The 12,933-nt window shown below is 42.3% G+C and overlaps 1 protein-coding gene across 2 annotated transcripts in view; it reads right to left on the bottom strand.

The window, feature by feature from the left end:
• GSTCD (glutathione S-transferase C-terminal domain containing) overlaps positions 1-12,933 on the bottom strand; it is a 269,020-nt gene that overhangs the window by 159,106 nt on the left and 96,981 nt on the right. For both annotated transcript variants that reach the window (XM_075350368.1, XM_075350376.1), the window contains exon 4: positions 9,584-9,835. In XM_075350368.1, the coding sequence (XP_075206483.1) occupies positions 9,584-9,835 (252 nt within the window). The remainder of the gene's footprint in view (positions 1-9,583; positions 9,836-12,933) is intronic.

The raw sequence follows: 12,933 nt of genomic DNA, 5'->3' as shown, positions 1-12,933 counted from the left end.
TGGTCTGCTAAGTCTTGAGTTTAAGGACTCCTTGTTTTACGATTCTAAGAAGAATCTAATCTTATTCAGTATGAAAGAGAATACAGAAGATATTCCAGGAAGCCCATGGAAGTAGTATAAAATTCAAAAAAGCTGTATTGCATAGAAAAAAATCTTTAAAAAGTGGTTCACATACATATGGTTAGTCAAACAGAGAAAAATTCTGCTCTGCTAGTGAAAAAAAAGACGCGTTTCAGCTATGACTTCTTCACAGTCATGATGACTGTGAAGAAGGCATAGCCGAAACGCGTCTCATCTTTTTTTGACTAGGAGATCAGATTTTTGCCACCTTCCTGTTTTCTTAATTTTTTACATGTCTGTCACACTTAAATGTTTCAGATCACCAAACAAATTTAAATATTGGACAAAGATAACACAAGTAATCACAAGATGCAGTTTATAAATGAAGGTCTTTATTAATTAGGGAAAAAGAAATCCAAACCTACGGGGACCTGTGTGAAAAAATGATTTCCTCCCCCATTTAAAACATAATTTAACTGTGGTTTGTCACATTTTTGGGAAGAGGAGTTCAATTTCCCTAGCCACACCCAGGTCTGATTACTGCCATGCCTGTTCTCAATCAAGAAATCACTTAAATAGTACCTGCCTGACAAAGTGAAATCGTCCAAAAGATCTTCAAAAGCTAGACATCATGCCGTGATCCAAAGAAATTTAGGAACAAATGAGAAACAAAGTAATTGAGATCTATAAGTCTGGAAAAGGTTACAAAAGCATTTCTAAAGCATTGGGACTTCAGTGAACCATAGTGAGAGCCATTATTCACAAATAGCCAAAACATAGAACAGTGGTAGACCTTCCCAGGAGAGGCCAGCTGACAAAAATTATCCCAAGAGCGCAGATACGACTCCAAGAGGTCACATAAAAACCCACAACAACAGCCAAACAACCGCAGGCCTCACTTGCCTCAGTTAAAGTGAATGTTTATGACTCCACCATAAGAAAAAGATTAGGTAAAAATTTCACGAGTGGCAGAGTTCTAACACGAAAACCACTGCTGAGCATAAAGGTTTGTCTCAGTGTTGCCAGAAAATATCTTGATCATCGCCAAGACTTTTGGGAAAATACTCTGTGGACTGAAAAGACATAAGTTGAAGTTTTTGGAAGGTGCATGTCCCATTACATCTGGCATAGAAGTAACACAGCATTTCAGAAAAGGAACGTTGTGCCAACAGTAAAATATGGTGGTGGTAGTCTGATGGTCTGGGGGCTGTTTTGCTGCTTCAGGACCTGGAAGACTTGCTATGGTAAATGGAACCATGAATACTGCTGTCTACCAAAAAATCCTGAAGGAGAATGTCCGGCCATCTGTTCGTAACCTTAAGTTTAAGCGCACTTGGGTTATGTATCCAGCAGGGCAATGATTCAAAACACATCAGCAATTTCACCTCTGAATGGCTGAAGAAAAACAATATTAAGACTTTGGAGTGGTCTAGTGAAAGTCATGACCTTCATCCGATTGAAATGCTGTAGCATGACCTTAATAAAGCAATTCATGCTTGGAAATCCTCCAATGTGGCTGAATTACAACAATTCTGCAAAGAGAAGTGGGCCAAAATTCCTCAAGAGCGTTGTAAAAGACTCCTCGCCAGTTATCACAAACACTTTATTGCAGTTGTTGCTGCTAAGGATGGCCCAACCAGTTAGGGGGCAATCACTTTTTCACACAGGACCTTGTAGGTTTGGATTTTTTTTCCCTTTAATAATAAAGACCTTTATTTATAAACTGCATTTTGTGTATACTTGTGTTATCTTTGTCTAATATTTAAATGTATTTGGTGATTTTAAACATTTCAGTGTGACAACATGCAAAAGATGGTAATAATAGCAAGCTTTCGAGACTACTCAGGTCTCTTCATCAGGCATGATACCATGCCTGATGAAGAGACCTGAGTAGTCTCGAAAGCTTGCTATTATTACCATCTTTTCAGTTAGCCATTAAAAGGTATCAACCACTGAGGACTTCAGTTCTTTTAAACAATTTTTTATCTCTATTGGCTAACACGGTACAAAGATATATATTACCTGTAACAACATGCAAAAGAATAAGAAAACAGGAAGGGGCAAACACTTTTTCACACCACTGTACATACTTTTGTCAAACACTCCTTTTCTTATTAGGCTATTATTTGGCCCCAAAAAAACGCACTCGCAGCAAAAACGCATCCAGAAAATGCATGCGTTTTGCAGCGTTTTTTTACACTTTTTTTTACCGTGATTTTACCCAATGCGTTTTTTCAGTCAAATCTATTGATAGGAAGAATAGATAGATAGAAAGAACATATAGAATAGATAGAGAGAAAGAACATACAGAATAGATAATAATAAATAATAAATATTAGCAGATAACAGAATAGATAGAAAAAAATAACAGACTAGCTCGATAAATACAGCGATAGCTAGCTTGGCCAGCTGTTTTTTAAAATAGTTTTTGGTAAAAAAATGATGTGGGGTCCCCCTCATTTTTCATATCCAACACAGGGACAGCAGCAGCTGCTGGCTGAAACCCTCAGTTGTCTGCTGTACCTTGGCTGGTTATGATATGGAAAATGGAGGGGAACCCATGCTTTTTTTTTTTAAATTGTTTGAGTTATTAAAAAAAAAAAAAGACGACGTGCCCCCCGCTTCATTTTTCTAAAACCAGCCAAGGTACAACAGATAACTGGGGGCTGATATTAGGGTGGGAAGGGCATGGTTATTTGGCCCTTTCCAGCCTAACAATAGCAGCCCGCAGCCGCCCCAGATTATGGCACTAGACTCGACACTTCCCATTGCACTGGTGCAGTGGCAATCAAGGTAATAAGGTGTAAATGGCAGCCAAGAGCTGCCACCAAGTCCTAGATTAGTGATGGCAGGTGTCTAGGAGACTCCCCCATCACTAATCTGTAAGTGAAAGTAAATAAACACAAACACCCAAAAAATCCTTTATTACAAAAAGCAAACTCTCTTTCACCACTTTATTAACCCCAAACACCCCTGCAGGTCTGACGTAATCCACACGAGGTCCAAGGCAATTCAGCTCTGCTACATCTGAACCTCACAGCGCTCGATCATAGAGTATGACTGCCTACAGTGAGCTCCATACAGCGACTGAAGTGAGCCACGCGATCAGCGGTGACGTCACTTAGGTTAGCCACGGCCACAGCTGGAGTCCTCCACCTGAGCCATGCGATCAGAAGGACGTCACTTGGGTGATGTGCGATCACAAGTGGAAAACTCTAGTTGTGGCCGTGGCTAATCTGAATGACGTCACCTCTGAGTGCGGCTCACTTCAGTTACGGCGTGGAGCTCACAGCGGGCAGTCATGCATTATGGCACTCACTGTGCGTTTCAGATGTATCAATGGTGGACGCGTTATGGGACCTCAAGTGGATTACGTCGGACCTGCAGGGGTGTTTTGGGAGTTAATGAAAGGGTGAAAGAGGGTGATTTTTGTCTTTTATTTCAAATAAAGGATTTTTTTGGTGTTTGTTATTATTAACTTTCACTTACAGATTAGTGATGGGGATGTCTCCTAGATGCCTGACAATATTAATCCAGGACTTAGTGACTGTTGTGGGCTGCTATTAATACCTTATTATCCCGATTGCCACCGCACGAGGGCAATCAGGAAGAGCAGGGTAAAGTGCCGGGACTGTTGCATCTAATAGATGTGGAAATCCGGGGGCTGCAGGCTGATATTTTTAGGCTGGGTGGCGCCCAATACCCATGTGTATCCCCAGCTTGATAATACCAGCCCCCAGCTGTCGGGCTGTATCTGTGCTGGTATTATAATATGGGGGGATTCTACATCAATTTTTTTAATTTATTTATTTTACTGTATGATATAGACCCGCCCACTGGCACCTGTGAATGGAAATCTCAGACACACTGTCACTCACCATGGGGGCATGTCTGACTGCAACCAAACACAGACACGGGGAAAGCAGTGAATCTGTATAAGCCAAATGAGCGGCCCGGAAAAAGAATGAGAGGCCGCGGGAGCAGTGTGACAGCCGCCCCGGTGAATAGGTAAGTAAGAAGCGCTTGCTCCTACCCCTTTGTGCTGGATTCTAGCCAGATATCAGGGAGTCAACAGGAGATTTATCTGCCAGTCCTCCAAAATGCAGGGACAAAATGCAAAACAAATTTGACATGCTGCATCTTTGTGGTCACTGCAAAGATGCCGGAAAAAGAAAAAAAACTGCAATGTGCGCACAGGAAAAATGAAATCTCAGAGACTTTGCTGGGGAAGGAAATGCATGCAGTTTGGAACCAAAACTAGACCCAAAAACATGACAAAATGTGGCAAAAAAACCCTTGCAGCGTGCGCACAAGGCCTTAGATTTTTTTGGACAAATTAAAAGTATCAGCTTAATCATTGTAAAACTGTATATACCATTAGGCTATGTGCCCACGCTGCGGATTTACCGCGGATTTTGCCGCGGATTTCCCGAAAATCTGCAGCAGCGGCACTTCCAAGCCATTTCAATGGCATTTTGGAAATGCTGTGTCCATGCTGCGGATTTTTCCGCTGCGGATTTGCCGCGGATTTTGATCCGGAAAAATCTGCAGCATGTCAATTGTTTGTTGCAGATTTGGTGTGGATTTTGGGTATAGAATGGGGGGAAAAAAAAAAAAAAATCTGCATCAAAATCCGCGGTAAATCCGCGGCAAATCCGCGGGTGCGGATTTGCCGCGAAAGTCGCAGATTTTCAGGCAGAAAAGTCCGCAGGTACATTCTACCGTGGACACATAGCCTTAGTATCACTCTTGTTTGATACATAAATATTACTATTGTTTGCTTCTATCAAATCCAGATGGCCGTGTTTTAACATGCATTTTGCCCTTTTTTAAATATATCAACTACCCCTCTATGCAATTTTGAGAAAAGGACTTGTACGGACTTAAAACACATAAATACTACTTGAATTATATCCCTGAGTGTGGAACCATTGATTCTATTCAGCAGTGCGGGCAATGAAATGTCAATTTCTTTTCTACTTTCAAGTCCTTTGCTTTGAGCACACATGTATTTATACATGGAAATGAGATCACTTAATTAGGTATAAAACTATTTAAAATATTAATACCTTACACCAGTATTTCATATATTGTTTTCAGTTCTTTTGGAAAATCTCAAGCAATATTTGTGTGCGCTAAATACACGTCTTATCCCCACTGGCACCGAAGCTTCTGTTCTGTAACTGGTCATGGTGGCTTTACCAAACCTGCTTTCCATTGACGTTTTAGCCTGTTGGCAAAAATAGCTCCTAAAGTGTAGGTGCACATGACATCTTTAAGGGGTACTTTGCATGCTGCGACATCGCTAGCCGATGGTAGCGATGCCGAGTGCGATAGTACCCGCCCCCGTCGCACATGCGATATCTTGTGATAGCTGCCGTAGCGAACATTATCGCTATGGCAGCTTCACGCGCACTTACCTGGCCTGCGACGTCGCTCTGGCCGGCGACCCGCCTCCTTCCTAAAGGGGCGGGTCGTTCAGTGTCACAGCGACATCACACGGCAGGCGGCCAATAGAAGCGGAGGGGCGGAGATGAGCGGGACGTACACATCCCGCCAACCTCCTTTCTTCCGCATAGCCGGTGGAGGCAAGTAAGGAGAAGTTCCTCGCTCCTGCGGCTTCATACACAGCGATGTGTGCTGCCGCAGGAACGAGGAACAACATCGTACCTGTCGCTGCAGCGAAATTATGAAAATGACCGACACTACACAGATCACCGATTTACGACGCTTTTGCGATAGTTTATCGGTGCATCTAGGGCTTTACACGTTGCGACGTCGTTACTGGCGCCGGAAGTGCGTCACTTTCGATTTGACCCCGACGACATCGAAGTAGCGATGTCGCAACGTGTAAAGTACCCCTAAGACACCGGCTATCCTGCTGAGTTTTTAGAGAAGAAGACACTTCAGGAAATGACCAGCAGTGTTTTTCTCAGGTGTCTTTATAATATTGTTTATGTCATTTTTGTGTAGGCTTTGTCAGCAGGGTTTTTTTTCTTACATTATGTAAACAATTGTGAGTGGCTACCAAGCGGAAGCTGTGCCAAGGATTATGAGGCCACTTCTTTTAACGAAACCTGAAGTGGTTAAAAGAAGCTCAAAGACTAACCATCCACGCAGCAAGTCATTTTTACCTTGCAGTCAGTGCATATGTTCATTTTTTTAAGCATTTCAGCACTTTTTGAGGAGGACTTCAATGTAGACCTACATGAAAAATACATCATGCGTACATATCCTAAAAGGAGTTTTCCAGTTTTGGAAAACAGTGCTACAATCAATTACCTCAACGACTCTGTGTTTGTATATGCTATAAGCACTCAGAGCCACTGTCCTTACTGATTGGCACAGCGTTGTTGATGCGATGTCACTGCTGCAGACCATAACAGGCACTGGCAGCAGCGGTGGAGACTCAGAGCTCGACCCAAGGAGTGGGAGTAAAGCATGTTTTGATTCTAGAAACACATTACAGCTGGGGTACAGGGGTTTATAAAAGCCTCCACTATTAGTGCAGTAAAAAAATACCAGAAACCCAGAGAGAAGGTGTAACAGACAAGAAATGGCTACTAAAACACGATCAAAGGGGTGTTAAAATAGACTCCAGTTTGAATTTTGGATATATTATTATGTTATTGCTAAATTCATATCAACTTTGTAACATGTAAATCTGACGTCTGCTAGAGACCACAGACTCAGTATGGCTATCACGGACAGACTAGAGCAGAGGTCTCAAATACGCGACCCGCGGGCCGCATGCGGCCCCTCAGGCTGCTTCGTGAGGCCCCCAGGCCCGTTCCCCTGTTGACTATCGCGGCTGGTGCAGGGGCCGCAGCCACTGTCTGCGCTTTATTTCAGATGAATGTTTTGCCACTGCTGCGCTCTCAGTCAAGCGCTCTGTACACAACTATTCCTCCAATGGACACTGCAGGACCTCAGCTGCTTAACTTTGATTGGCGGACGGCTATGGCTGCATCGGAAACGGTGTGTACAGAGAGCTTGACTCTGCATGCGCGGCGCCGGCAAAACGATCATCTGACATAAATCCCTAACAGGGGCTGCGGCCCCTGCACCGGCCGCGATAGTCACCGGGGGCACAGGCCTGCAGACAGCAAGAAGCAGAGATGAGACAGCTGAAAGAACGCGGGACAGGTGAGAAGAATGGTGGGTTTTTTTTTGTGTGCGACCTATGATGTACTAGGTACGTCATGGCTCCCTGGTACTTAACGACCCATGACGTACCCAGTACGTCATGGCGAAATCGTGGCCCCGGAGCCTTGGAGGCTGCGATCGCTTTGCAAATATTTTAGATTCGGGAAGGAGGAGACCTCTGCCTAACCTCAGGAGGGGTGGTGTCTCCTCCCCGGACCTATGGAGCCTGTGATTGGCTGACGAACGCCGCTCAGTTAATCACAGCCACTGTAATGTTTCAACCATTGAAAATGGCTAAAACATTGAAATCCAGCCATGATCAGTGCAGCTATAGCACTGATCATTGGCTGGAGATGGGTGACCTCTGTTTCACCCTCCCCAGCTCTGATTGGAGAGACCGGTCTTGTGACCGATCTCTCCAATCACTGTGGATCTGGGGCCGGAGACCGCTCCTCTTGGCTTCACTCTGGCGTCTGTGGAAGCTGAGGAGAGCGATTGGTAAGGTATAGCACCACTGCCCCCTTTCAGCCGCTGCCACATTACTATAGGATGGGGACAAGGTAGGCACATTACTATAGAACAGGGACAAGGTGGGCACATGACTATAGGATGGGGACAAGGCTTGGGACATTACTAAAGGATGGGGACATTACTAAAGGATGGGTACAATACTATTGGATGGGGACATTACTATAGAATGGGGACAAGGCTGGGGACAAGGTGGGCACATTACTATGGGATGGGGACATTACTACAGCATGGGGACAAGGCTGGGGACCTTACTATAGGATGGAGACAATATTACAGGATGGGGACAAGGCTGGGGACATTACTATAGGAAGAAGACATTACTATAGGATGGGGACAAGGCTGGCACATTACTATAGGATGGGGACAAGACTGAGGACATTACTATAGGATGGGGACAAGGTTGGCACATTACTATAGGATAGGGACTAGGATGGACACGCTACAGGATAGGGACATTACTACAAGGGGACAAGGATGGGAAACATTACTATAGGATAGGGATAAGGCTGGGGACATTACTATAGGATGGGGAGAAGGTTGGCACATTACTATAGGATGGGGACATTACTATACGATGGGGACAAGGTTGGCACATTACTATAGGATGGGGACATTACTATAGGATGGGGACAAGGTTGGCACATTACTATAGGATGGGGACAAGGATGGCCACATTACTGTAGGATGGGGACTAGGATGGGGCACAATACTACAAGGGGACAAGGATGGGCACATTACAACAAGATGGGTAACATTACTAAAAGATGTTGGCCAAAATGTCTATATAGTGCCAATTGTAACACTATTAGTTACAAGAATGGGATAAAATGTAAAAAAAAAACCCTCAAAATAAGGCATGACTTTTTTTTACCATCAAATTTTTTATATATATTATATATATATATATATATATATATATATATATATATATATATATAAAAACAAAGAATGTGCACATTTGTTATAATAAACAAGTGAAAAATGTTCAAAATCAGTGATCCAAAGGTGTGTAAAACAAAATATATGATAGCAATAAAAATGTCACTTTGTCCTGCAAAGAAAGCAGCCCCCCAAATTATTTTTTTTACTCTGTGCGGCCCATACACCCAGGGGAGTTTGAGACCCCTGCACTAGAGGCTAGTCGCCCACTCAGTAGGATCCCAAGAACACCGAAACCCTTTAACTCCTGTACCAAGATCTGGAGTTACGACAAGGTCCAGGAGAGATCGTGCCTATGGAAGGCTGCAATCCAGGAAAGAGTAGTTGTCATACAGGGTCCAAACCAGGAGGCACAAAAAGGGACAAAATCGGCAGGCAAGAGAGTGGTCAGGAAATTAGGCTAAGGTTAAACTGGAGATGGCAGCGAAGTACAAAATACAGCAGGCAGGAAAGTAGTCAGAACAGGCAGAGGTCAAAACACAGGGATCAGAAGTTCAGGAGCAGGGTGCAAACCAGAGACAAGCAGTATACTACAAGACTTTATCTGTCAGCGACCAGCAGACAGTAGGAGGAAGGTGTAGCTAAAAGGTGGTAACTTCAGCTAGAAGACACACGCCACCACAGTCAGCTGCAGGTCCCAGGGAAACTGAGCTTAGTGAATAGACGGAGCCTGCGCCCACCAGAGCCACTGGCACTGATTCCTCCCCTATCACCAGCATTCCCCACAGCGGAAATACGGCGGCACCTAGTGATCAAAGCAGAAGTCACAGGTGTGGACTCTGATGGAGACGTGACAGTAAAGATTTGGGGACAGAAGGCATCAAGAAACTGTTATAGAAAATATATTCGAAATGGATTTGAATCAATTCATTAATTTTAGAAGATCCAACCATTGGGATGATCTTACTTTCAGCTTGGTCATGGTGGGCCTGGGGCCTCCTAGGAAATGGCTTTCAGAGATTTCCTTTTCTTCGGTGTTTCCTTTGAATAATGTTGCCGGTTCCTGGCTCCTTGAATCCACATGAAGAAAGTGTAGAAATGTGATATTACAAGCAGCAGTGGCCTTCTGTACACCTTGGACCTGGAGGACCCGTTCATACCAGCCTATTATTAATGGAAGTTCAGAAATCTTCTCGGGTGATATCTTCTGAAAACTAACCTAAAATAAAACATTTGTAATGTTTATTTCTTGCAAGAAAAACACTCCAAAATGAAGTCTACAAAAATCCCAAAATTAACCCCTACTATTCAAAGATTGAAATGTGCACATTTCTGTAAACCCACTGTTACAGGTTCAGAAATAATCCAAATGATGAATTTGATATACAATAGTACTGAGAAAAACAAGCCACAAACATTAGTTAGTAGCCAATGGCATAAACCTAATCGCAAGACGATCCAAACATTATAATGTATCATCAAACAATAAACTACCCTTTAAATTATTTTTTTTTCTTTGAAATGTAATTTAAATTATATATTTAATTTTGAGATTAAAAAAGAAAAAAGAAAAAGTTGACATTGGTCACTGGGGCTATTCCTGACTCCTACTTTCTATTCTTCTAGCACATCCATACATTAGCAGCAATGCACAGAATCAGACCCTGTCTTTGGTGCATCACCTATTGTGATTGGTGCATCCGCTGTTATGAGCTATGTATAGAGGTGTTACCTGTCATTCTAATCTTCCCTCTGATGATTATGAGGCTACTGAAAAGTTTTCTCTAATGAAAGCTCAGCAGTAAGTGTGGAAATTGCAAGATATCTTTGGGTTTTTGCTACAAATTGTGATATATATATATAAAAAAATTTTAAAAAATCCAAATATGTATTAAAAAAAAATCTAATTAAAGTTATATTTTGATGAAACACTCCCTTCAAAAAGCATAAGGGAAAAAAGTGTGAGACCCTGCCAGCCTTTTCTACTGCTTATATGAAAAGAAAACTGAAGCAAAACTGATAACAAAATTCACCAACAAGGACAACATATTCACCCTTTTGCCACTAGGAAACATGGTCCATAGAAGCCACATATAACAGATTTCTGACAGATCCAGAGGGGGGAAAAAACAATAGACTTAAGTAATAATGACTTTAAAGAAGTACAAGTATATTCTTTGGAAATAAGTATATGCTGAAGATGTCAGATAACCAAAGATATGGTAAGTATCCAGCCACTGTTTCCCTCACATACATAATGGTGCCACATTACACCCTCTTGGTCTCTCCCAGCTTTAAAATAGGATGTTTTTCTGTTTTCATTCCTGTACCTTGGCTGTTTGGAGTACACAAGACTTAAGTGAACCTTAAAGGGGTTGTCCAGTAAAAAAAAAATGATCCTCTATACAAAGAACATGGGTAACTTGTTGATCGGTGAGGGCCTGGCCACAGAGACCAGTAACGATCGGCAGAATGGGGCACTAGTCTCCATGTTAGAATAGAGCGTTGTTGCCACACAAAGACAAAATGGTGCAGTAGTTGGACAGCTCCATTTTGTAATGGGAAAAAGTGTCCTGTTGTACTTTCTGGTGTAGATCACTACTGTCGAAACCTCACCAATCAGAAAAAGTTATCCTGTGGTTAGGTGATAACTTGTTTTCACTGGACAACCCCTTAAAGGGAATGTGTCAGCACGTTTTTGCATTGTAATCTGAAGAGAGCATGCAATAGGAGTTATAACACAAATTTAACCAAAGTGTCTCTTATCAAGGTCTGTGCTGTTGTTTACCTGCTATGTTTGTTTTGTCACCAGGAGTTTATCATTGGTCACACTACATTGCTTCATGCCTGGAAGTCCAACATCCCCCTTTCTTTGATTAGCAGCTTACTGTCTATAAACATTTTGCATAGAGAGCCTGGTGTGAGCGGGGACAGCTTTTTCAGCTCTGCTGCATTGCTTATACTAAAAACTCTGATTGTGTCTGAACCGCGGCATCCAGTACACTAAGTGATATATCTTTGGATTCAGGGTTTGATTGCCTACATCATGCTATTCTCAGATGAGGTAGCAAAAACCTGCCGATAGATTCCTTTTAAAGAAGAACTCCATCAAAGTTTTCATCCATTTAATACATTGCTGTCATCATACTACATGGAACTGTGTACTTACAATGGTTCATTTTGCTTTTCTGCTCAGTTAATTCTTCTCTTTTCCATTAGGTCTAAGACATAACACAATTAAGAACTAACTAGCTGAATCCTAAGCTTTACATAGAAACAGAAAGTTTGTTTTCCCTGCATGAGTCATCTGCAAAAGCCCCTGGTAGGGGGAAGGAGAAGAGCAGCTGGGTACAGAGTTGAAGAAGGGAATGATTCATGCAGGGACAAGAGACTTCCTGTCACTAGACTAGACAAAAGAGAAGATTTTACAGGGTAGAAAAGCAAAATAAGCAATTTTAAGTACATAGTGCTATATAATATACTGACTGCAATATATTAAGAAGAAAAAAAACTTTGCTGTGAGTGTATCACGAGTGTCTTCCATCCTTGTGATATCTGTGACGGTTTTGGGATCCGAGCTACACATTAATTTGTGTGGCTCCATATATTAAATGTATTTGCTCTCTGTTGGTTCAACAAGGGTTAATGTCCGTTTCCCTGCTATTAGCTTCTAGTTAATTCACCTCACGTGCAGGTGCTTTGTGACCACTCCCATCTCCTCTAAATAGTTCACCTGATGATGGAAATAGAGAATCTGAATTATGTTCTGTCTATGTTGGAAAGAGGAAGCCTTTTAGAGCTGATGGAGCGTTGGTACGATGGTTCTACAGTTTTATTATTTGCAGTAGTGAGACCAGTGCTCTCTCTGGTCTTCTCATTAGCCAGGGTCAATTTAGGGCAAGCAAGGGCCTAGGTACATGATCAGCGACGGGATGAAATAACCCTAATAGGGAAATTAGGGTGTGCAGGTGGTGACATAACATAAAAAAAACTGAGACAAAATGGTAAGTTCAACATAATTTCATACAAATCCCCCCAAATGGGCCAGACAAAATTGTTGGCAACTTTCCAAAATTGTAGGTAAACACTTGTTACTTGCCACTAAAGCTCATTCAAACTCATCAGTGGCAAGTAACAAGTGTGGGCATTGTGAAAATCACATGTGAAACCAGATAAAAAGGGAAGAGGTTGACTCAATCTTTGTATTGTATATGTGTGTGCCACACTAAACATGGAAAAGAAACCTGTCTGAGGATTTGAGATCCAAAATTGTGTAAAAATATCAACAATCTCAAGGTTACATGTCCATTGAAAGAG

The sequence above is a fragment of the Anomaloglossus baeobatrachus genome, chromosome 1 (genome assembly GCF_048569485.1).
Source record: "Anomaloglossus baeobatrachus isolate aAnoBae1 chromosome 1, aAnoBae1.hap1, whole genome shotgun sequence".
In the NCBI taxonomy this organism is placed as follows: domain Eukaryota; kingdom Metazoa; phylum Chordata; class Amphibia; order Anura; family Aromobatidae; genus Anomaloglossus; species Anomaloglossus baeobatrachus.
Note: the sequence above shows the minus strand (reverse complement) of the source record. Positions and strands in the feature narration are given on the sequence as shown.